This window comes from Lissotriton helveticus, chromosome 1_2 (genome assembly GCF_964261635.1).
Source record: "Lissotriton helveticus chromosome 1_2, aLisHel1.1, whole genome shotgun sequence".
In the NCBI taxonomy this organism is placed as follows: domain Eukaryota; kingdom Metazoa; phylum Chordata; class Amphibia; order Caudata; family Salamandridae; genus Lissotriton; species Lissotriton helveticus.
In genome coordinates this window covers 105,940,179-105,966,537 of record NC_136058.1, presented here as the reverse complement: position 1 = coordinate 105,966,537, position 26,359 = coordinate 105,940,179, and the positions used below count along the sequence as shown (strand labels likewise).

Here is a 26,359-nt window from a genome sequence, read left to right as displayed (position 1 = left end):
GGTGTTGATGCCTCATTTGGATGTGATAACTCGTCCAGCCGCCCTCAGGGCTTTTTTATCGTTTTTCCTTCTGTCTGGGCGAAGTGAGTAGGTCAGCTGGTTCAGGAGATCCAGCAACGTATAGGTACAGAAACGGGGGATATCGGTCTCAAATATTTTGTAAGTGTCTCTGAGCACCGTTTGCAGTTTTCTCTGTAGTTTGGGCATTTCCAAAGCAGGTGGATGAGAGTGCAGTCTAGCTGCAGTTACGCCAGCAAACGCTTCGGGAGCTGGGTTTCCATTTTGCAAACCTGGCTTGGGTGTAGTCGGACTAATGAGTACATTTCAATAAGGATTCTTTCCCAGTTGCGTTGATGAAAGAGGTGCAGGCTCTGCGAAGTATATCAGTCCATTCCTTGGATGTGAATGAACTATCTAATTCTGGCACCCAGCGTCTCTGAGCCAGGGCTTTGCTAAGGTCTTTGGGGGTGTTCAGGAACACATAGAGATCGAAGAGAAGTCGTTTGTCATCAGGCTTAGTAATCAGCCTTTTTTCAAATTTATTTGAGTCTGGAGGCATGGGGGTGTATGAAGGGCTGAGTAACCCAGTGCCTGACCGCCCTGAATTACCAGTATTCTGTGCCGGGGAGATCATAGTTAAATTGGAGTAGCGGGAAGTCAATTACAGCCCTAGAAATGTTAAGATCTCCAATTTGCTTGCGGTTAGCTGATTACCATGTGTAGTATTTGGAGCTAGTGTGTGCTGGAGAGAAATGTTGTGTTTCCTGTAATTTGTGTTAAGGGGGAAGTAGGGGTAGATAGGCTCTTAGCCCCCCATGACTCTGACTCAGACTACTTCAGTTGCCCGTGTGATGGGTGATATGTAGACCCCTGTGGGGCGGAGCGCTTTGAGGAGTCATGGGACCTCCCATATGTAGATCCCTGCTATGGATTGGTCAATGAAGCTTCAGTGTTTTTCTGTAAGTGATCTGTTCCATTCCACAATATATCTGAGTTGGGTGGCGAGGTAGTAGTTGGTGGGTTGTGGGATATCCAGGCTGGTGTTGGCTAGGGGGAGGTGCGCTCTGGTTCTGGCCATATGTGGTTGTTTTCTACCCCAGATGTAGGTTTCTATCATTTGGTGAATCTTACTGAGGACCTATTGTGTGGCAGGGTAGGGCTCAGGGGGATCGTCTGCATTACATACAGGATCCTGGGCAACAACATAATTTTCACCGGTGCTATCTTGCACACCCAGGAGAGCTATCCGGCCATCCATCCCTGCTGCTCTTTGCATGCAGCAGTGATGAAGTCTGCATAGTTGGGTTCCACCGTCTCTCGGACTGTGGTGGAGATTGTGAGTCCCAGGTACAGCACCCTGCTTTCTGCCCAGGGGAAGGGAACATGATGCTTAAGGTGTTCTTTATCCTTCTGCCCTATGGTCCGGCTGAGGGCTTGGATTTTTGGGATATTCGCCTTGAATCCAGAGACCTTCCCGAAGGCTTCTAGCTCATTAATGAGCTCTAGCAGGGACGTTTGTGGGTGGGTTATGTAGAGCGTGACATCCTGGGTGTAGAGGGCTATTTTATGTTCTCAACCATCAAAGTGGATGCCTCTAATTGATGCGAACAGCTCCATGTAGTGTGTGAAGAGGAGAGGGAATAGGAAGCAACCCTGACAGGCGCCCCATGCTAAGCAGAGGGTCTGGGGGTGTAGCTATTTACCCTCACTCAGGCAGTGGGATTGGAGTACCCATTCCACACCCATTTCAAAAGTTGTGGCCCAGTCCTGAATGCTCCAGCACTCGACAAAGGAACAGCCTGTTCACTTGGTCGAAAGCCTTCTCAGCATCAACAGACATGAGCAAAGGTGGGACGCACATCCTGCTAACTTTGTCCATAAGGGGGACGAGTTGTTTGGTGTTGTCGCTGCAATCCCTTTCGGAGATGAGTCCAGTCTATTCAGGGTCTATCAGTCCCTGCATATTTGGGTTCAGGCACGCAGCCAACATTCCAGTAAAGAGCTTGGTATCAACTTTCAAAAGCAAAATCAGCCGTTGTGAGGAACATAGCTTAGGATCTTTCCCTGGTTTGGGTATAATAGCAATAATGGCTTCCTTCATCGTCATGGGGAGCGTGTCTGTCTCGCTGAACTAATTATTTAGGTGTGTGAGGATGGGAGCCAATTGGGGCAAATAGCATACAAAGCTTGGGGTGAAGCTGTCCAGCCCCAGGGCCTTGCCGGGTTGTAGCCTAGAAATAGCATCTAGGACCTCCTCTGTCCTGATGTTGGCCCCTTAGAGGCATTCCACTCGGGTAGCCTAGTGGGGAGTATTAAGGAGAGGAATCTGGGGATCTCACCAGAGTCTGCCTCTTCTGCTACAAATTGGCATAGAAACGGTGGTGCAATCTCTGCGTTGTTAAGAGCACTGTGACCCTCATGTTTGATTCTCAAAGAGCCTATAAATGTTATTTATTATCTTCATTGAGGCACCACACCCCTTTCAGTGCCCTCTAGCTACGTAGAAGTGTCCCTATATCTTGCTCCCACAGTGTATAGCATGAGAATAGGCATTGATTAGGCACCGGTGCAGTGCACCCAAAAGTACCTCACTAGCTATATGTGTAAATCAGTTCAAATAACTTTCACTAATTTGAGTTCAGCCAGACAAAAGTCCTAAGTTCGTACCGAGCAGTTCTACACTTTGTCTCTCATTCCACTCACAGGAAGGTACCACATTTACCTGCTCACTGTAGGTGCAGTTCTGGTGGAGTGGGTGTAGGCAGTGGTCCTGCTCAAGTGGCTCTGTTAGTGCAGAGGCCACAGCCACTACATGATTTAGAACACGAGCCACCGGAGGAGAATCAGTGTGGCTGGCTCACGCGGCATTGTACCTACATACATTTTTTCAAATTGTCTTCAGTAATTCATTTAACTTTTTTGATGATTTAATGCTACTTCTTTAGGTGATTTTTTTAAATTATAGTTTTTCAATCATTCATTGCTTGGTAGCCTGTTCTTGGCTCCACACTCAGTGTTCTTGCATAGTCTCTCCATTTGAACTTCCTATGTTCTCACTCGGTGTGTATATAAATGTGACACAGCCAATCTGTCCTACTTAGCAAAATATTTCTTGTTTCGCATAAGTATTTTCTTAGAAACACTGCACTTAGAAATTACATTTCCAACAGCAAAATATCTTGCGACCACTGGGACCCCAGTCTCTGGCCTTAATATTGTAGATCATGGATGAAAACTCTACTCCCTTCTGCATGTGCCTTCTTCAATTTACCTTTCCTTAAACATGTTGTTCTTCCTCCGGGATCTACTGAAACTCCAGTACTGGCCAAGGACTTAATTTTAGTATTGCTGCATCCCACACCCACAGGAAAGTTGGAAGGGGGGGCGCAGTGCTCTTTGAGTAAGCAAGGGTGTACCAGCTATGCAGGAAGTGGTACAGACAAGAATGGGCGTCATTGGGCTCAGTGGAGTTTAAGATAGTCCACAGCCAAATAGTAAGTGTTATCCTGGGACCTGACTGTGACTCTCCAAGATCACTTTACTTGTTCAGGTTATACAAGTGCTCTGGTATGTACATACTTAAAAAACCCTGTCATCAAAATGTCTATTTAAGTCTAAGCCTAGATCACCTCGTTGTTCTATTCAGCACATTCCTTGGCTAACAGTGCTATATAAAAACAGGTTCCTATCTTTTTTGTAGTAAACACATTTTAGTGTCTAAACAATGCATAAAAAGCATTTGGGTATTACATCATATGAAATTACCATAATTTGCCTCTATGCAGTTTTACAATATTACTCCCTCCCCCCAAACATACAGTTGACATATGAGCTTTCGCAACGGTACCCTTTCTGTTCATCGTACGTCATGTTTCTATGCATAACTCAACTAGCCTCCTGATATTTACTAATAGTTCATATCTAGTACTCTTAGTCTTTGAAGTTCAGTCAAGCAGTGTTTAACAGGTAATTGATCAAAGATTGCCATAGCTGTCTGAATTGTTTGTTGATTTTTCAATAAATACATTATATTTTTTATGGCAAGCGTAATCCATAATTTTGTATACCATCTGATTATCATAGGTAGTTCTAAATGTTTCCAGTCTGTTGCAATCAACTGATGGGCTTTTGTTAATAGACGGCCTTCTAGTATCCTTGTCAACGTATTCATCTATTTCATTCTTTTATGTCCAAAGTCACATCTGGATTGTCTTTTATGGGGAAACTCATAATATGCTTGTTTGTGCTACACATCTCTTTCTAGGAATGTCTTCGTTTTGCGCATGGCCACTATATGTGAAGCACAGATCTGTCTGTGGTCCCACACCTCTAGCACTCCCCTCTCATATTGAGGTATACTTTGTGGGATGAGATATGAGTTATGCATTAATTTGTATCCCGGTTCCTTAAGTACGACATGTTTGTGGTTACTCAGTATATTTTCCTGTAGCTTTTCCCATTTAATGTCTTGTAACTTCCTCAATAAAAAAATGTTCCTGCGTCTTTTGGAAACCCCATGTTCACCTCTTCTCTCCTGCCTTCAATGGCATGCACATGTTTGTGATTGCATCCTTTGATTCCGGGCATGTTAGTACATATTTTATTTAAAACAATTAGTGAGTTCTGTAATTCCTCCTGCTTTTACTCCTTGGTGGAAGGCCCAATGTCTTATTTGCATGTAAACAACGGATTTGAGAGGAACCCCACACACCAAGGGGACAGAGTACAACTTGTCAATAGATTGAGACACACACATTAACATGATTCGTGCTCATTGGAGCATAATCTCCAGTACACTGGGAGGTTCTTTATGATATATGGATTTGAATATTGGATCCCTGTTAATGCAAATAGCATATTTGTGGATTTCTTAATAGACTAATGTATGTTTTTGAAGCTTACATAAAAGATTGTCTTACCTGCAAATAATGGATTAATAGAATTACCCTCAGGACCAAAATATGAAACACATACTACACTCAACCTATATCAAACATACATACTTCATTAAAAGCCACGTAATATTAATAACACAAATGAGTATCACAAGAATTCAGAACAATATATATGGTTTTAAATCTTTTATAAAAAACAATCAAGAAATATTTCCTCACATATTCCTACTTTACATTCAATTCCTTCAATTTAGTTAAAAACACATACATCATGAAGAACAACAATGATCAACAATCTAAAAACGTGTAACAATCATACATTGACAAAAGGGAGAGTAATTAAGTTCTATTTTGCATTTTTGGAATGACTTTAAGGTACTTTTCATAAACATATCTCCCAAAATACAACAGCCCCCTTCCTTCCATTTTTGGAACCCATGGCCTCCCAGTGAGGGTGTTTAATCCAGGTCGTGGTGGATAGAGGTGAATAGGGAAGGGTATGTAGCCAGACCTAGTTTCCTTCTGCTTCATCTAAAATTCTTGTGATCATACTGAATATATACCACTCACAAATACATTTTTGGGTCTGGGCTTTTTTCGGTAACTAGAAGATATCCCAAAGTGATCTTTCCATCACTACTCTGTCTATAAGCAGCCATTTCTTGACTGTTTCTCGCAGTATCTATGCCTGAAGCTGTATTTGGTGCCCAGCTGGGTAATATCTCCATATATCTGGACCAGCCCCAGTTTCATTCTAAGAGCCATTAGAATTACCATTCCATCCAAATTGCTATTTTGTTCTATAAGTTGATTGCTTTTGAGATGGGTTGGGCATAGGTTGACATGCTATGGTATAAGATTAATTTTTGCTAAAGCTATTCTACCTAGTTTCGATGAGAAGGTAGCTACGTCTAGTCAAATTCTCTACAATTTCCCTACTCCTATTTGGCCAATTGACAGGTATGTCCATCTTTTCTAATGAAGTAGTGATATTTATACCCAGGTACCATGGATACATATGGAACAACCTCCCATCTGAAAGGAAAGTTGCTGTGCAGCTTACTTACTTCCCCCAAGTCAGGAATATGTTAAGTGTTTCAGATTTTTCTTTATATCTTTAATAACTTAAAATGTTCCAATTCTTTCAAAGCACTCTAATTAGTGGCTTAGTGCTGCTAGGAATTTATCTGATTTAGTTTGTTAAGATTTTGTCTGCAAAGAGGCAGACCTTATCCTTCAAAATCAATTCCCTAAATCTCTGGATCTTCCCTGATGGTGGATACTCAGTGATAATATGGCTAGGGCAAATAGAAGCATTGATAGGGTGCATCCCTATCTGGTTTCCCCTGCACCTGTATGCCTCTTGATCCATCCCTATTGACTAATATCCTTGCCTTTGGTCTATTATAATTGGAAAATATCCAGCTACTCCGCCGATCAATAAATCCTAACTAGTGTATTGTTTTCCAATTAACTAGGATCCAACTAACGCTTCAAGTGTGACTATTATAACCAGGATCCTCTTCTTGTTTACTTTTTATATTAAATGGGCCACTCTTTTGATATTGTCATGTGTCTGCGAACACCTGATAAACCCCTACTGATCCTCCTTAATAAGACCTGGCCGGTATTTCTCCTGTCTCTTTACAAGCCCCTTAGTAAACACCATTGCATCCGTCTTCAAAAGGATATTTAATCTATTAGACTTGCATTCTCAGGGGATTACTTGGATATTAAGGTGATATCTGATTCTCTCATAGAGAATGTGGTCCCCGAGTCTGCCACAAAGGAGTTAATAAACAGTATTATCAGTGGTACCAGTGTTCCTCCGGCACTCCTGCTGTGAACCCATACGATTTTTTTGGGTTTCCCCTCAAGTCTTTCAAGACTTTCTGAGTTTCTAGCCTTCACTCGCTATAATTATGTAGAGATCTGCTTCCCTGATAAATGCTTTCCCATTTTATATGTAGTGGGGCTTTTCCACTGCATGCATTAGTAAACATTTCTGCATTTTAGTCAGATTTTCTCACAGATAAGAGGGTCTCTATGAAAATAATCCTTGAGTTGGCTTCTACCTTCATGTCTTCCCAGCTTTCATGTCTCAAATATGGAATCAGTCTTTGCATATATTAGAAAATGGCCCTCTCTGAAGGGTCCCCCCCAAACTTTTTGCCTTCCTCCTCATCCTGTTCTGACATTATTTTTGTTGGCTTTAGGACTCTGAGCATTTTGCCACCGCCAACCAGTGCTAACCAGTGCTGAAGTGCACGCGCTCTCTCTCCTCTGAACGTGGTAACACTGGCTCACACCAATTTGGCATATTTAATTTATCACATGTGCCAAGAGCCTGTAAATTAAATGTTAATAGTGTCTCAGGCCTGCCATTGCAGAGCCTGTGTGTGCAGTTTTAAACAGCCATGTTGACCTGGCAAGTTAAACCTCTTGCTAGGCCTAAACCTTCCTTTTTTTAATACATATGTCACCCTTAAGGTAAGCCCTGGACAGCCCGAGGCAGGGTGCAGTGTATTTAAAAAGTAGAACGTATATGTTTAAGTTTTATCTGCCCTGGTAGTGAAAAACTTCTTTTTCACTACTGGAAGGTCTATTTCTCTGTTAGGATAACATTGAGAGTACCTTCTTACATCTTTTAAGTGTAATTCTCAATTGTGAAGCGGTAGACTTTTCAACTTTAGTGCCACTGAACTCAGTTTAAAATCACAACTTATGGTGAAGTTGGATTTTAAATTACAGTTTGTCAAATATCACTTTTAGAATGTTGGCATTTAATTACTTTAGCCATTTGCTGCCTGCCTCTGCTTAATCTTGGTTGGTTGACAGCTGGGCTTTATGTATTCCACTCTTGACAGCCACACACAAAGGGAGCTTAAGTGTGTCTTGATGGACAATTATGGGAGATGGGAGGGAGGAGCTGCTCACAGCCTCACACTTACAGATGAATAGGCTTTGTCCTGTCCACGCTCTAAGGGCTGCATACCCCCCTGTTGTGACACCGGAGCCGGGGCAGGAAGGGAGGAGCTTAAGTTGTAGAAATTCAAAACTTTCTTTGAAGTCTCCCCTACTCCAAAGGCAATGCAGGGTATGAGTGTTTGGCCATTGACACCATGACGTTAGTACACTTCTGGACCTGTGAAGGCTCTTCCATGAAGAAAAACTGCTGTGCTGTTGAAAGGACTGCCACTCTGCTGGGCTGCTTTTTTGCTGGACTCTTGCAATGCTTAGCTGCCTTCTGCCTGATGTTCTCCTGCCTGGATGAGAAGGACTGGACATGCATCACTTGAACTCAGAGTGACTCCAAGGGTTTGCTGGCTTGCCTCCTCTTCCAAGCATCAGGGAAATCAAAGACTTCAACTCATCCTGCTACAGCACCTGGACTTAGCTAGCTACAAGTCTTGCTCTGCCAAGTGGTGCCAAGCCAGTCGTGGGTCCCTTTGAAGTGGCAAGAAAGTGCTGCTACACTCGGGAACCCATGCATCCTTATCGAAACCAGCGCATCGTCGCCTTTGCATGAGTCGGAACTAGCGCTTCCTCGTCATTGCATGGAGCGAACACAGCTCCTCGCCTTCAGAACCAGCACGTCACCTTCGGAATCAACGCATCGCCTACTGTGGGAGCAGCAGCTACGCATTGTATCTGGAAACAGCACCTCTGACTCTGAACCGACACATCGCCGCAGTTCTGTGGAGTAAATCAACGCATTTCATTTATTGCATAGCTTGACACTGACACATCGTTTCAACTGCACCTCGCATTCATTGATGACGGTGTATCCAGGATCAAAGTATTTTTTTTTTGTAAAGTATTTTATTGCTTTTCCAAACCATATAACATAAAACTTCCTTTTCCTTACCTCACCCCTCACCCCCCACCCATCCCACCGGATCAAGGTATTATGGTTCAGCGAGCCAAGTGGGTCCCTGTATCCAGCCCAAGCTCCATCGTGGTCGGCCTGAACTTTTGACTATGCCCCAGTCCAATCCAACCAGATATCCCATTTGAGCTCTTATTGCTTCGAAGCGCTATTTTACCCTTATTCTTCGGAAAATTCTTATCTCGACTTCTGCTTCTTGGATGTTTGCTGTATTGGTCTTGTTTTATCTTTAAAATGATTTTCTATTTTCGAACCTGTTGAGTTTTTCTGTGCGTTATGTTTTCACTGTTTGAAGTGTTGAACAAATACTTTATACATTGCCTCTTAAATAAGCCTCACTGCTCTGTGCCAAGCTACCAAAGGTGTTCACAGAATAATTTACGGTGTATTGTGACTTGCCCTGACTACTATTGTGGTTCCTGCGTGGACAGGGTGTATTCCTCTGCCAACCAGAAACCCAATTTCTAATAGTACAGATTCTGTGTGTGCCTGCGAAGGAATAATAATCCCTCCCTGAATTGTGTTTCTATCGCCACAAGTCCAAAAAGGCTAAATTCTTCAGCGGACTTGTCAGTCTTTTGCCAGCCGCATTGTAAATTTTGCCAGAGAATTGGAGTGGTCTAGGTCCCCACTCCAAAACAAGTAAGTCTCCTCCCAAACTACTTTTCTTTTTAGGAGATGATTTAATCCTGCAAATGTTGCAGTAAAAAGGCATCCTGGCCTATGTTTGGGACATATATATTAAACAGTGTTATAGCTGTGTATTTATGTTTTATTTAAGTATATCTCCCCAAGGTATTTCTCTTCATTAGTGTTGCTTGCACTGCTGTGTTATGTCTCACCAGGATTGCACCCCCTGGCAATTTCATATCTATAAGTGTAAATGAAAGTGAGATGGAAAGGCATGATCTTCTTCGGACTACTTGAGTATGATTTTTTTTCCAAGACTTTGGTTGCAGTATGAACTCATTAAATTAATGAAGAATAGTTCTAGTAATTTGTAAATATTGCTCAAAAGCAAGTAGATGTTGACGGTATTCAATAAATCTGGCCTGACAATTGTTGTTCTTACTCAACCGAATCCCCTTTAGATTTACCTCACCCCGTTTGACATGTGCCAGTGTGGTCTGGTTAAGCTTAGGTGCTTAAAGTATCCAGGAAAACTAAAGTGGGTGAATTTCATTACAAGCTATTAGACTAAAAATCTACGTTTGCCCAGCAGTATAAATTCTATTTTATGCTTTTGCTCTAAAATGGCCCCTTTGTATTTCAGACATTACAAATTTATCATATGACAATAATTGTGAAAGTATAGTTGCTTTAGTTGTAGCAGGGAAAAGAAAGTGAAGATTTTATTGTAAATCTTTGAGGATGAAAGCAGAGTGCAATTTGTTTTCAATGTATGAAATTGCTTTAGTGGAAATCACATTTGTTGAATTCCTATTTGAAGATGTGTAGACTTCTTGATAGGCTCATTGCTAATGTGTAGCTTTACACATGTTGTGTTTGACATTTCATTATTTTTTTCTGTCAATAGGTTGTGAATTTAGATACAACAATTGCAGATGATGCTGAGCTACAGAAATACTCAAAGGTTTGTCTAATTTAAATTTGATAAATGCACTTCACAGTTTTAGAAATGCTTTTTTATTCACTGTTGCCTAGGAAAACTGAAAAAAAATCCTGTACTTAAATGAGCTTTGTGGGGGAAAACTCAATTATAGCTCATAGTAGCCTTTGGGTTGGGGCTAGAATTTTGTTTTTCACCCCCTAATCTGAAAGGAATGACTGCAATCTAGGCACCACTACTAAAGTCTACCCATATACAAATTACACATTCAGATTGCTCCTCATTAGTCCAAGAAAATACTCCCCTTGGGTTCAAAAATGCTTTTTTATAGTTGTTAATGATCATCATTAGTAAAAAACAATTTGCCATTAGTGTGCATTTTCCTAGCTTTAGGCAGATGAAATGTAGGATTTCAGTAAAAACAATGCATCATAAAGATAAAAACAATATCTTTGAGATATTACTGCAACTTACAATATATGTCAACAGTGTTCTAGCTATAGCCTCTTTTTAGGCAAGGCATCTCAGTAAAGCTGGAAATGGCAACGTGCTGGCCCATTTCAGCACCCAGGGTAGAGCACATCATAGAAAATGTGCACAATCGAGGGAATATCATACAAAACGTATCCCAGAGAATAGTTTGTTCAAGGTAACTAATTAAGAGCCTAATGTGTGAATGAGAGTATTAGGTCGATTAAAACCGCCAATGAGAATAGCATGAGAAATCTAAAACAGAAAAAAGGCAAGAGAGAAGCCAAAGTGAACACGTATTGACAAAACCAATAGATCTTTCCTCTGGGAGATCCATTGGCCTTGACAATTTCTTTTAGCCATGGCGTCCAGGGGTACGACAATTTTAGGGTGGTGGACAGGGCAAGCAACGACTGGAGGAGATGGGCAGGTATGGATCGGACACGCGACAATGCAGGAGAAAGCTAAGGGGGCAGAGCAAGCGACAATGCAGGAAGGGGTAGGGATGAAGAGGGAAAAAAGTACCTCTGAATGCAGTGAGCACTAGAAGGATACGGTCAAGGGAAAATCAGTACTTGGGCCATGCTCCAGGGCAGGAACAAACACATGAAGAGGAAGTGAAGCTGACGCTCACTGACCAAAGAGAAGCAATGAGATGAGCGGCAATGAAGCCAACCAATGGTAAGCAGTGAATGTGCTCTAAGCCCTCCAAGTAAACAAAATGTCTCACAAACAACAGCGCATGCACTGTCTCAGGTAAGACCTAAAGTATAGGATGTGTGGAGGGGGAAGGAGAAAAACCGTCAGAGATGCGAAGGTGCTCGCCAAACATACTGAAGGTCATAAAATAACCAGCAATGCCCTCAAAACATTTAGGGGCCGTAGGGGTGAAGAAAGGAAAGTGTTAAAGCAAGGGGTGTGGATGTGTCCTGTCTGAGAGGAAACAGCATTTAACATGAGTCTTTACCATGGAGGTATATATTTCTACCTTTAATATGCAGAATTGTACCAAGGAGGTAGGTTCTTTGTTTTTTTAAATGACATCATTTTTGTTTCACAATTTAGGTATGGGAATGGGTTAAGGGATGCGAGGGTGACTTGAGGGATCAAGGGTGGGTGGGGGTATAGGGAGGTAAGGCTGACTGGAGGGCCTGGAATTGGTAGAGGTAAAAGCAGGTGATGGTGACGTGAGGGCTCGTGTGAGTAGTTGTGAAAGGAGGTGAGAGTTACTTTAGGGCTTGGGGATGGGTAAAGATAAAGGGGAGGTAAGGCTGAATTTAGGTTTTTGGGTGAGTATAGGTAAGGGTGCTTTTAGGGTTTAGTGGTGTGGGAGAGGTAAAGGTGAAACACAAACTTTTTGAAATCACAACATGCTTGATGATGTGTAAAACAGCCTCCAAATTATAAAAGAGGCAACCAACAAATAAGTAAATGTGACAAAGCGGAAAATGTTAATAAAAAACAAACAACACATACAGTATGGCAACACTGTTAAATAAAGGGAATTGGTTTACAGGTTAATCATCAATAAAAGCAACAGGCGCACGAAATGTATGTAGCAGGAATTGGTCACATGCCACAAAGTTCCGTTGTTACCACTTGTTTCTTTCAATTCTTGGAAATACAGTGAAGCGCAAGCTTCAACTCCTGACTGTTTCAAGTTGACTTGCATACAAAAAATGAAAAAAAGTGCAATCCAAGTGCAAGCAGCACGGAAGAACTCTAATCAAGAAATCAATCGGTACTTAGTACATGCTCCAGTTAAGAAAACAAAAACACGCAGAGACAAAGTGAAACCGACATGGTCTAGGACACATTCACCAATTGAAGGGAATTGGATAAGTTAAAATAAAGCAAAGCAATAGTGAAATCCCCTTTTTGGAGTAATTTTTTTTAACAACAGATTCTTTTAAGCGACTCCGCATGTGCTGTCTCAAGGGAGACCTAAAAATGTACCAGTTGGCTCATAGCAAGGTACAGGAGGTGAGCTGCAGGTTAGGTTGTGAGGAATAGATTGTATCAGCTATATCTGCATTTTGGTGTTCTACAGTGCTTTAATTCAATTACCTAATTGGCCTGGGGCATCTGAGTTGCCTGGGTGAGGCTGTTCTGTGCGTGAAGTTGGTACCTTGGTCTCCACAGTATGTCGCTCTTTTGTGGGGTCAGACATTGGTATTGAGCATTAAGGTGATTGGACCTGTGATAAAACCGAGGTTCGCATCCCCCAACTGATGTTTTCTTGTTTCCTACGTAGAAATAACGAATGTAAGGAAAATATGTTGCATGCAGGAGAGTGGGACAGTAAGCATCCCATGCTCATACCCGATATGTCTGATTTGTCTAGGATCAGCATAGCACAATGCGGGACAATATGTATTGATCACAAACTCTGTAGCAGGATTACTATATTGGTAATGGTTGATGTCGCTGACCAGTGCTTCAAATGATAATTAAATGGCTCTATAACTGACCTTATGTGCTACTGAACTCATTCTAGATTGAACAGATGGTGCCCAATAACATTCTGTTGTATCCACTGCAAGCATGATAATCCATAACTGCACTCAATTTCAATATACATACCCTCTTTTAGTATATATAAGTACTTCATATTTCCTTTAGTTGATGCTGAGTGAAACTTGCAGTGCATTTATGAACATAAACGTTACTTTGTGAAGCCACCTTCAAATCCATTGGCTTTTCTCTTTGCAGCGGCATTCTCCTGCACTTGGCCAGCCCAATACATTGGTCTCATTCATAAACATCAAGAACATCCCCACTGTCTGTACACATCATTCCCTGATTCTGTGATTGATTCTAATTTGCTACTGTCTACTTGACTCTGGATTGTACTACTGGAGCTAAAATGAGGTGCCTGCTTGTAGAATCTGAGTGCTGATTTCAGACAGAGCAATATGCGCCTGAGAGACAAGATATTTTTGCATAATATCTAGCAAATATTTGTAGATTGGGAATTGAAGGTCAGAAACTAAGCTACATTTTGACTTGATGTAGGCCTTGAGGGCAGATGACAGAGGCAATATTTGTGAAGGTGAAACAACAGCTACCCCTGAGACAATTGATTACCAGAACAACAAAACTGTGTTGATTGATAAGAAAAACAATTTGTCTTGAATAGATGGCAAGATTGGGATAACTATTCAACTAGCCATAGTGACTAGACAAGCTTGCCACCATTTGTGACACAGCTAACATCAAGTATCTGAACTTGAAGACGTTATAGTGCTCTTTGAAAATTACAAGAAATGCAAACGATCTTGGGGGCATTAAAAGGCCAAAACAAAGATTTGGAAGTGAGGTGTAGACAAAAATAACTTTCGTATTATAGGTGCTGCTGAATCAACAAGCACTTGTAAAATCAAGATTGTTGTAGCGAATTTGCTCACTAATATGGTTGACAATTCAGATTATTCGTCAATTATTTGTAGTGGAGAGGGGGCACAGACCTGGTATGCATGCTGCTGCTTGATGCTTCAGTGGGGCCAATAATTGCTGAACTGCCATTCTGGAGAGACCAAAAGAAAGTCCTGGGAATGGCTATGGAAAAACTCAAGCTAAAGTGTGCTGCCTCCAATATTGTTCCATATTGCAGATTGACAGCACAGGAGGGCATATGGTGCTGTTGAAAGCAGGCACCATAAGAATGTATTAAATATGCAGTGCTTTGTCGTGCTAGGTTGAATATAATGCTTCAGAGAAAAGCCCCCAGCAAGTCTTTGCATTCTTGAAGAAAAAATGTAAGCATACCTTGCCAAAAATGCTAAAACCAGTAGAAGAAATTCTTCTCTGCTTGGCAGAAATGTCTGACTATAAAGACGTAAAGTTGGTAGGTTGCAAACCGGATGATTGGTTCATTCCACTCACTTGATGCATTACTAGATCCATAACATAATGTTTATTATTCTAGATAGTAAAGTTAGATATCAAGTTCCTTTTAACTATTTTTGAGGGAGAAGAGCTTGCTACACTGCATACCCCATCAATTTAATTCTTGGTGGGTAAAGAACTCTTCCGCTGACTCCCTCAACCGAAGCTAAAAAGTCTCATGAGATGCAGGATTTCTTTTCTGTTTGGTTTTTATTTCAAGTTAGGTTTGGGTATGGGGATAAAGGAGGTTAGTATATAATAATGTCAAGTTGAGAGTCAGTGTGGGAATTAGTTGTATTCAGTTTTGTTATTTATTTGGAGTGGCATTCATGCGGTATGGCGTACGCCTGTTATTCCATGCACAGAAAAGTGATTCACATTGTACGACGATGCCACCAAGTAGAGCGCACGTTCCATATGGTCACCTGAAATGTTAGGGGGTCGAAACAACTTACTCAAAATGAACAAGCAGCTGTTCATATGTAGCATGCAAATAGGTTCTGTGGCCCATAATCTGAATATGCAAGAGGTATGGCAATAATTGTTGAGCGAAACATTCATTTCATCCACTACATATGGTGTGGGATGCTGAAGGCAATATTGGGTCCTTGCACATGCTACTTACGTTAATATTTATGGCCCAAATATGGACTCTTTACTTTTACCAGTGAGTTCCTACAGTGTGTCTCTAAATATCTTCTTGTACAATAATGAGGAGAGTAATTTAATTTCACTATAGCCCCCTTATTGGATTGAACATACTAGTCAACTAGACAACTGGTGACGGGTGCCAGATTGCTAATATAAATTATGATATAACAGTTTGTTGGACATACGGCACTCCAGGCATGAGGGATTGAGATGCTACACTTTCCATTCCTCAGTTCATGGTACCTTTGCACACCTGCACTGCCATTTAGGGAGGAGGGATCCCAGCAATTGGACTGTCTCAATTAAGCATCTGCCACAGACTTTGCCCCAGAATTAACTCTGACTGCAAGGGTCACATGAACAGTTTCACATGTGGCGTTTTCTGTTCTCTTAGATATGATCGGGTCTTTTGGGGTGGAACTAAGGACATCCAAAGCAACATTTAAAATCATTGTGGTGTTGGTCACTAGAAGTGGAGTGATTTGTGAGGTATTTACATCTAGGGTGAAGAAACTGCAAAACATGCTGCTGTTTTAAAGACACTGAGACGATACCTCCGCATATTTTAAAGTAAATTAAATGATTTAGAAAATAGATATTCTCATACAGGGCATAGCAATGTATTACCAGAATTAAATGTCACTGAGTTCAGGAAGGCCCTATACATACTGTGCAATGTATTAACCTGGCAAATAAACAATAGTTAGGGCATATGGGGGGTCAACTGGGACGGACACATACTGCATTGTTAAGATGGCCATGTGCAGCTGGTGACGTTATTAGTATGGGAAAAGTTACAGCTACTGGTGCAATGACCAGGAACATATACTTGCACGGTTCTGTGCATTGTATACTGAAATATACTCATTATGTTTGAAGGTCTTTTTTAGGGAAAATAAAGGGTTATAAATAAATACTTAGATTGGGACATTTTGACATGGTTGAACGATGAACCCAGAGTATACAGGCTCTGCGTATGGTAGAACATTTAAAACTAGCAGCACAATACACTCAGGGTGCTAAACACCAAACAGGTATGGGTTATCAGTAGAATTTGAAAATAAATATATAGACCTGGTTGTGCCACAGCTACTGATGTATAAAGAGGTCAGAAAATTGGCTCACCATCTTCCTTGCATGTGTCGAATTATAACATTGCTTATACCAAGCAAACTACCTTTAAGATGTAATTCATATTGTCCCTTATCTAAATATGGAATAAGAAAATTATGAAACTCTAGACATCGACCTTTGTACCTGCTCTCTCTCTAGGTTGTGCATTTACTCCTTAGATTTGGGCATGGTCACGTTGAGCTGGAAGAATGCTTCGATAATCCCAAACTCAAGAATTCTGCTGTTGACCCCAACATCATGGCAAATTATCACCTTTTTTCTTGCTGCCTTTTTCTGACAGAGCGGTGGAAAGTACTGAAAAGCCCACCTCTCTATATTCATTTAGTCTGGTTCCTTACTACATCGTTCAGAACTGAAACAGTTTGGGTATCCACAGCCAGTGATATCCACATGAGCCTACATAATGGAGGCTGTATTGCTTTGAGGTAGGAAATAAGAGATCACACATTCTGATATTCATTTAGAGTAGGAGGGGATATTGAAAAATAAAGAAACAGGTTTGTTATGTTATGTTATGTTAAGTGCGTTTTGTAAAGCGCGCTGACACCGAAGCTTCCTGGCGCTGATAGACAGAATAGATGAGGGGGGAGCAGAGTTGGCGAGATCTAACCAGAGGTGGGGAAGAGGTGGGTTTTCAACATTTTCCTAAAGGTCAGGAGGGAAAGGGAGGATTTAATGGGGAGAGGGAGAAGGTTCCAGAGTGCGGGAGCCAGGTGAGAGAAGCGGCGACCGCCGAATCTCTTGGTTTTGCTCTTGGGGGTGATCAGCAGATCTCGGTGAGCTGATCGAAGATTGCGTGTGGGACAGTGAGGGCGAATGAGGGATTTTAAGAAAGCGGGACCAGGGCAGTGAAGTGCTTTAAAGGTGAGGCATGCCACCTTGAAGGCAACCCTACGATCGACTGGGAGCCAATGAAGGCACGTAAGCAGAGGCTTAGCTGATTGCCATCTGGGAGTGCCATGAATCAGGCGGGCCGCCTGGTTCTGGACAACTTGGAGGCGTTGTATAAGATACTGCGGTAGGCCGTGGTAGTTTGTGAGAACAGGAAGTGGGAATAGAACCATCTAGACCATCTCCATCAGATGATACTATAGGATATAATGGGCTTCTTGAGCAGAGTGGTAGCTTGTTTCCAGCAGGAAAGGATGGTGGAGAGAGAGGCATGAAAAAGGGAGAAAAAATTGGGAGCAAAATTATTGATAATCAGGTGAAGTATTTTAGCCAGACAAGGTTCTAATGAGAAACCACAGCCAAACTTGTAACTGTTATGTCCTTAACAAGGAAGAGAGCAAATTTGTCAAGTAGCTTTTAAGTCCTTTGGTTGAAGGCTATCTAAATACGCAAGGGTCCAATCAGAATTAAGAATATCGCTTAAATCTTGGGGAAAGAAGGGGGATGAAAGTACTTGATATAGGCCTAGTGAAGGGACAGGGAAGTTGTTCCATGTTGCCGGATTAGTCATTTCTTTGACAATCCTGAACACTTCTTTATTATTGTTGCTACAGGCAGAATAAAAATCAGAGAATGCCTACTAATAATTGTTAATTTGATTATAGTTAGTCTTACATGCTAGGTTGTACTCCTTACACCAGCGCCTTACTAGCCCATTTCATGACCTTTTGCTGTTCAGAGACATATTTCTGGACCACTACTCAGTGCAGCAATCTGCACAAGGGCATTAGAAAAACATTAAATAGTATTTAAACAGAGATTTCAACATGTGTTCCCCAAACTGGCTTTCTCTTAGGGAAAGAAATATCACCAGAGAATAATTTTTCTTTCTATATTCAGTAGGGGCTCCCTTGAAGGAACCTTTTATGTAGTGTAGCACTAACTGAATGTAAAGATTTGGAGTTGACACCAACATAGAGGCATCTGTCACAAAATTGGAATTGCAAACATACGCTTGATACAGTGTCCAACTTGATGAGTAGGAAAGGTAATAATGTGTGTGAGTTCAAATTCTGAATGAAAATGCATATGATCGTTTGGGATGTATGTCGTTACTACGCATGCATTTACAACGCATGCCTTTACGACGCAACTTTTACAACGCAAGTCGTTACGACGACTTGCGTTGGGGGCGCTGGATAGTGAATAGTTTAATTAACTATTCCAACTCCAGTCCCCGTGGATAGTGGGGAAGGAGTTGGATAGTAAATTAATCTATTCCCTATCCTGGAGCACCCCCCAGCACAAGTTGTAACGACTTGCATTGTAAAAGTTGCGTCGAAAATGCACAGCATTGTAAAAGTTGCGTAGTAAACGCTGTTCCCCATCGTTTGTGACTGAAGAGTAAGGATGATCTGCTATAATATTAAAGTCGCCTACTATAAGGCAGGTTGATGCAACAAGAGTCAAAGCTGATATAAATTGCGGCTGGACCCTACACAGTGACTGGAGTCCTCAAGCAGGTGAGTAGGGAAGGCTTCAGATACCTTGCCATTCATATCACAGAGGACAAGGACAGATGTACTGCTAATGACTTGGAGGGGACATTGAAAAAGTTCAAAAATTAGGTAATTCATTGGATTTGACTACCACTGCCACTAATAGAACAGGTAGCATTATACAAGATGATTTCCCTATCTCTGTTTTTGTAAGCAATGGACAATTCCGCATTCGTCCTACCTGAGGAAATCTTTAATGGGACGGACCCAACCCTTCGATCCCTATTGTACAATAGTGGCAAACAAGAATTGTACCAAATACACTCTGCTGGAGTATCCAATACTGAGATATATAATTTCCTGATCTAAGAAAGTACTATTAGGCATTGCATATGCTATGAACAAGTTGGAGAGAAACTGCAACAACGACAAGGTGATGGATTGACCCTTCCTCTCCAAAGCCACGGAAATCAACTGCGGAGTACCTCAAGGATCATTGCTCAGCCCCACACTCTTCAACATCTACATGGCCCCCATCGCCGCCATCGTCAGACAGAATGGAGTCAGAATAGTATCCTAAGCCGACAACACCCACCTCATCCTCTCCCTCACCAAGGACCCCATCACCACCAGACTCAACTTCCAGGAAGAAATGACGGACGTCGCATCCTGGAAGAGCAGCAGCTGCCTGAAGTTCAACTCGGAGAAGACTGAGGTCCTCGTCATCAGACCCTCCCCCTCTGCATGAGACAACACCTGGTGGCCCACCACCCTCGGCAGCCCTCCCACTCCCATGGACCACGCCAAGTACCTCAAGCATTGTACTCAACTCCTCCCTCTCCATGACCCGACAGGTCAACGCTGTTGCCTCCAGCTTCTTCAACACCCTCCGCATCCTCTGAAAGACCTTCAAATGGATCCCCCTCAAATCAAGAAAGGCAGTCACCCACTCGCTCATAACCAGCAGATTGGACTACGGAAATGCCCTCTACACCGGGATCAACAAATCTCTGATCCAGCAAGCTCCAGACTATACAGAACACCGCAGCCAGACTTGTCCTCAGCATCCCTCGACACAAACACATCACCCAACACCTGCGGAACCTCCTCTGGCTCCCTGTTGAGAAGAGTTACCTTCAAGATACTCACCCTTGCCTACAAATGCCTCCACAACACTGGATCCCAATACCTCAACAAAAGAATATCCTTCCACCTACCCAAAAGAAACCTTTGGTCTGCTGACCTTGCCCTGGCCGAAACCCCTTGTATCTGCAGAACCAGAACAGGTGAAAGAGCCTTCTCCTACATCGCAGCCAAGACCTAGAACGAGCTCCCGTTCGACATCATTAGCGCTCCCTCCCCGCATATCTTCAGGAAGACACTCAAGACCTGGGTCTTCGACTGAACTGAGCTGTTTACACCCAGGCCCCCCCCCCCCCCCCACAGCGCCTTGAGACCCTTACTGGCGAGTAGAGCGCTTACAATTCCTTGAATTAATCTTAGCCACTGGCAATCGCTCAGGTCGCATCCCAGTCCATTGTTTTTCACTCACCATATGTAAATCATTCTTGATCCTGCCTAAGTAAGAACAATCCAGCCCGAACCACTAGACCAGGTACATCCTGAACAAGAACACAAGAGTACGGGGATGTGGAGGAGAAGGAACATTTATATACACACACAATGGTAATGGCCAAGTCCGGCAGTGCTATCCTGACTGTGGACGTATGCGGAGGCAGGCCGTTACTGGACCGATGCATCCTTTGCGCTTTATTGACTAGGACTAAGCGCCATTGGGAACAGGGATCTTTTGGCCAGTTATGCTCACTTCTTTTTAAATACTACAACCACACTCATATCCTGACTCATTTTCAGGAGGAGATCCTTTGAACTCCTTCAACCTGTTTATCCATCTCTATTCATGAGGAGCATGCCGGGACTTAGACCAAATTGAATCGTTCGAACTAATAGCTACAATAATTACAGAAACATGGAACACTGTTGTCTGCCTGTCATCACTCCCTAGATTCCAGCATTTTGTCCAACATCTTCCGGACAAATGTCCCAGCTATTAATCCAAGCAATGGTCAGCGACATCATACTTAGAGATACCCTTTGCCAGCCCTAAATGAGATTGTGAATCAATCCTTATATATTGACTCTGTTCTATAAACTGGGATCTAAAAAGACCGCGCAAATCTATGGATTGAATATATGCGCCCTGATGAAGGACTTTCTTAAATAATCTTCTTTCTCTGAAACGCGCGTCGGCGCTTTTCCTGTGTCATATGGTGTTTTGATGGTTTGATTGAGTGTAAATATAGGGTTTGTGTGATTTAAAGCTTGTGGATGATTGATAGAATGACTGAACTGTGTGTCATATTTGTATTGTCCTATTAGTGTTTGGGCTGATGTTTACTTATGACTGTATAATTCAATGAACTTTTGTGTTTAAGAAGTTGACCCAAATCACTTATGGTCTTGAGAAACTTATCAAAAATGACTATCTAAAAATACATTTTTCTATAATAATTGCAGCTGTTCTTTGGGTGATTTTGGTTGATTTTTTTTATATGGTCTTTTTATCTATTGGGGAAGCCCCCTTTCATGTATTTGCAGTATTGATCCTCCCTGGTGGGTCGTTCCCCTTACCTTAATCCTTTTAGGTTTACAGGGTCCCTCTCTCGTATTTTTGCAAGTCCGGCAGTGGGGGCACTTTGCCTGCTCAGTCTTTCAGGATTTCCTGGTCTAAGCTATTCCACAAACTGACCTACTATTCTGTTATCTATTCACAAGGTGAAAAATCTGCAGTTAAAAGTATCTATCAGAAGAACAAATAACCTTTGGTGATGCTGTTTCTGGTGGATACTCTAACTGCAGAATCCTCAGCGACCCACTCTCCTCCCCGTTCTCTGGAATGGACTCATTTTGTTAATACAAAAAAGATTCTGTACTATAGATCAGCACACTGGCACAATTCGATTACTTATGGCTCGGCGTCAGACGGAGAGGGCGGATATCAAAAGGAAACTGACGTTGATATATGGAGGTGGCAATTACAGTGTGACACCAATGTCACTTCCGCGACGGAACAGGACCACGACTTTACCTACCGGCATGCAATAGAATTCCTGAGAAAAATCTCTGGACGCTGTCTAGCTCCCGGGGTATTTGCAATGTGAGGAATTGTCAGTTAGATAGAGAATTCACCAGAACGACTGTTACCAGAGATAAGTAATGCGTTCTTCATTCTGGCTTACATAGTAATGAACTACAAAAACACTGGCAGTATCACAAATATAAAATGCTAGCTCATCTAAATGAAGGGGTCAAATATGGTAACTCTAGAAATGTAAAAAGGTGTTCGAGGTGAATGATCAGGAATGATTTCGATATTATCAGCTGACACACTGAGGACATATTTAGGAATGCAGAAACCAGACCACTTAAGCCATTTGAACAACTTGTGAATTCCTTATAGAACATTAAAGGGTCAATCTCAAACACATATAAGATATGGTCTTTTCACAGCATGTAGATAAAGTGGGATTATATGGATCGATGGTAAATGGTATTAGATTTGGGACGAGGCTTGGACAGCCAGGTTGGCTGCAGACTTTTGAGTCGGCTCCCGTAGCCCCATGAGTATCCTATTCCATCCTGCACGACAGCAGACATCCTTTCTTCCCCGCCACGCTGTTTGGGGGGGAGCTGGCAGAGACCCGAATTGACCTGCTGAGATCAGGGATACCGTGGCCCTGAACCAAGCTGTGGCACCCGCCGTGAGGTGCAAGCAAGATGGCAACCGCCACCTGAGCCAGGGTGAGGTGTGGAGACTGCGCGGCCTGGAGGCCCTCTACACCCCCCCTTGCGGTGCAGGACACCAGTGACTGGCTCAGCGCCGGTGCTGTTGGGAGAGGGGGACGCTGTGAGGGATGTGGTGCGACTCTGTTCTGGCTTCCTGTGCCAGTGAACGTGGGCCAGAGACTGCCCGAACTGCTGCCATGGACATAAGGGCATCCTAATGTACAGGGTTAAACTCCCCTCTTCCGTGTTCAGTGGACCCCACGGGGCCTTCGCCGCAAATCGAAGCCTCTTTCCAAGATGTCGACTGCAGTTGCTGCTTTCCTGAACTGGGGTGGAGGTCTCCACTCCCGGGGTCATCTGCAAGGCTTAAAGATCATGGCACCCGCCACCTATTTTCTTCTTAGCTTCTATGTGACCCCATTGAGTTAATGATGTCGGCCCGCGGGGCCCAGTGAGGCTGAGACACCACCCCTCCTCCCGCTGTCCTTGGCGGTTGGGGCGTTCCGGGCCCGGCGGCGCGAGCACCGGAGCAGGAACATCCGATCCCAGGGATTGTATAACTTGGGCTGTATTTGAGACTGTGTTTTGGGGAGCCCCCACCCCTCATGATTCGTTTTGCCAGGCTCCATCGGGCCTACCCTGGTGACTCCTGACCCTTCTCTTTGAGTGGCTGACTTGGTTAACGGGCGGACTCTAGACGAGGCTGACTGCTCGTGCTGCCCCACCGGGGTTTAATTTGTCATCTTATTTATTTTACACTCTGGAAAAGGCCTGGTAGTGGGCAACAGAATAACGTGAAATCCAACATCTTAGTGAACAAGAGGGGGGCAGCCCGCGGGTGGGGGGGCTCAATCTCCTGTTTTAAACCTACCTGTAGGAAACACAACCACTCACATAGGATGGCTCAGTCCGGCCTGCGGAGGAGGTCACCTCATTACTGAGCCCATATTGCAATACTTTTGGGACTGGCAATCCCGACCAAGAGGCCCCGGTTTTGGACACCCTGGAACTGTTTCACTCCCGATATGAGGGTGCAGTTGCGCTCCCTTTGATACTTTGATCCTATTCTAGTACATTGCAGTACACCTCGTGGATATTGCCTGTCTGTGACATATACTTTTCAGTTAGCGTTGGGGGCCTGGGTGAGGTTTTGTTTGTTTCACAGGCTGTTATACTGTGGCATATATATTGAGATTGTTATTGGGCACTGTAATCCTTGTGTGGGGATGGCTTTGAGCCTCTAGGCAGCTCTAGGCTCTGTTCGATTTTTATGATGTTTCGGGTTGGGGTGACAGATGCTTCAGAGTTGGAAGTGTGGGGTTGGGGCAGTTGGGGGATTTGGTTATTTATTTGGTTTGTTTAGATTTGCATACACAACGATCGCCGAGCTCCTTACGCACAACACAGCACCTCATTTTCCACATTCACACTGTGACCGTCTTCTGGTGGACATCCTGTTGTCCACCTTAGGGGAGGGTTGCCACAACGGCCCTCCTCCCCTATTAAAGATGATTAATGTTTTGTCATGGAACATTAATGGCCTCCTAGATTACATTAAAAGATCGGCCGGTTTGTGGTATGTGAAAAGTTTCCAACAAGAAGTGGTTATGTTGCAGGAAAGCCACCTGTGGGCACACAATGCTCCTTTCTTGATCACTTTGGTTACGACTAGGTGTTACATGCTGGATTCGCACGAGGTTCCTGGTGGATGGCGATTTTGCTGCTTAAAGGATTTTTACTGGTGGCCTCTCAAATCCTGTGGTGACACTCAGGGGCGCTACGTGGGGGTCGAAGGCAATTTCAAGGGTAGACACTACATGTTTTATCAGCTTATGTCCCCCAGCAACAGCTTCAGTCAACACTACAAATGCTTCGTAAGCTCCTGCTGACCCTTCCTTTGGGTACCGCATTGATGGGGGGGTGACTTTATTACTGTTTGCAACCTCCTTTGGGAGACCTCTGAACCACCCCAACTGGGCCGCTGCACACGCTCCACGCTCCTTTCCCTATGAGCTGACTTGCAGGGTCTTTGCCATGTGTGGAGGATCTGACACACCGGCCAGCGAGCATATACAAACGCATCTGCGGCACACCAAATGCAATCATCCAACAACCAGATCTGAATCCTGGCCCAGATCCTTCCCTAGGCATATTGGACCATGATTACTTAATTTTTAGATGGGCCCTGCCAAGGTGCACTTGAGACCCAAGTGAAATATTAACGCCTGGTATCTCGTAGACCAGGATTGTGCCAAATTTGTCAAAAATGGAGATCTAGTCTTTCTATGAAATGAACCAGGCCACTATGCCTTCTGCCAGAACCTTGTGGGCAGCCAGCAAATCTACCCTGAGAGGGCTGATTAAAGTGTAAATCTGTTAAAAAGAGGCTTACGAACTGTCGCAAATGACCAACCTGGAGGCGGACCTCCGACCATCGGCGGATCTGACACGCAACCTGGTGCTAGCGAGGTGTCATCTGCGACTGGTCTTCTTGGAGAAGGTTAGGCAGTGTTAGAGGGCATCGACCCAACATGTATACAAGCACGGGGACAAAACTGGCAAGCTCCTGTACAGGCTGGCCTCTAGGGACATGACGTCCAGAATAGTACCCTCTATCTGTGATGCCACAGATGGGAAACATCTGGAACAACGAGGCTAGAGCCACGAGAACCGCAAGCCGAACAACAACTTGCCCGAAAAACGATTTTGCCTTAACCACACAATTTTCAGAGGGGGGTTTGGGGTATTTTTTAAATGTTTTTAGGGCTCTCGAGGCGTATAAGGGAGTCATTTCTAGGGATTAGGGGAGGGTTGGTTGTATTTAGGGGTAGCGGGAGGGGGGTGGTAACCTTAGCCATGCATAGCCGTTTACCATCCATGCCTTCACCACGAAAATTTGTGGTAAAGACATGCATAGTAAAGCAATTTGTGGTTAAGACGCAGTTGTTATAGAGACCGCGTTGTTACAGTATGCGGGGTAGAGGAATTTGTTGTTCTGACATACACCCATCACAGACAGTTTTTACGAGTGGACCATAGAAGTGGCAAAGTTTACGAGTGGACCACAGAATTGTCACCTAGAGCGTGCTACTGCACGCTCTACGTGACAATGCCCACGGCACTGCAGTAACTTGCATCTCCGATACTACGAGACTTTCCACAGGCCTTGATTCTCCGGTCCTTGGCCCATGATCTTGATCAGCTATTAACGGTGGAGATTAAGAAGGCACTGTCCGCTCTGACCCCAGGGAAAACTACGGACCTGAATGGGTTCCTGATCGTTTTTCCGAAGTGTTTTCAATATCTCATCTTCCCCCTGTCGTTCTTTACTGACACGGCAGACTGGGGGTCGTTTCCTCCCGAAGTAGGTATGCCAACCATTGTCGTGATCCCTAAGGGAGGTATACCCACGGACCGTTGTTCCTCGTACAGGCCTATCTCTCTTATCAGTGCAGATGTCCAAGTGTTCGCAAAGGTCTTGGCCAACCGCCTAACCAGGGCTCCACGCTACTTGGTCCACCCAGACTAATGTGGATATTGATGCCATACAGGATTACCTACCACAGTATCCACTGTATCCACAGAGTCCAAACGGCCCTATCCCAAGCACACCTTATCAAGCAACCCAATGGCCCCGTTGCTAATAGACTTTGAGCAGGCTTTC

General features: G+C 43.5%; 1 protein-coding gene across 8 annotated transcripts in view; it reads left to right on the top strand.

Annotated features, from left to right (window-relative positions):
- The window catches only part of PATJ (PATJ crumbs cell polarity complex component), a 1,530,963-nt gene that overhangs the window by 327,896 nt on the left and 1,176,708 nt on the right, over positions 1–26,359 (top strand). For all 8 annotated transcript variants that reach the window (XM_078669616.1, XM_078669595.1, XM_078669605.1 and 5 more), the window contains exon 14: positions 10,322–10,378. In XM_078669616.1, the coding sequence (XP_078525742.1) occupies positions 10,322–10,378 (57 nt within the window). The remainder of the gene's footprint in view (positions 1–10,321; positions 10,379–26,359) is intronic.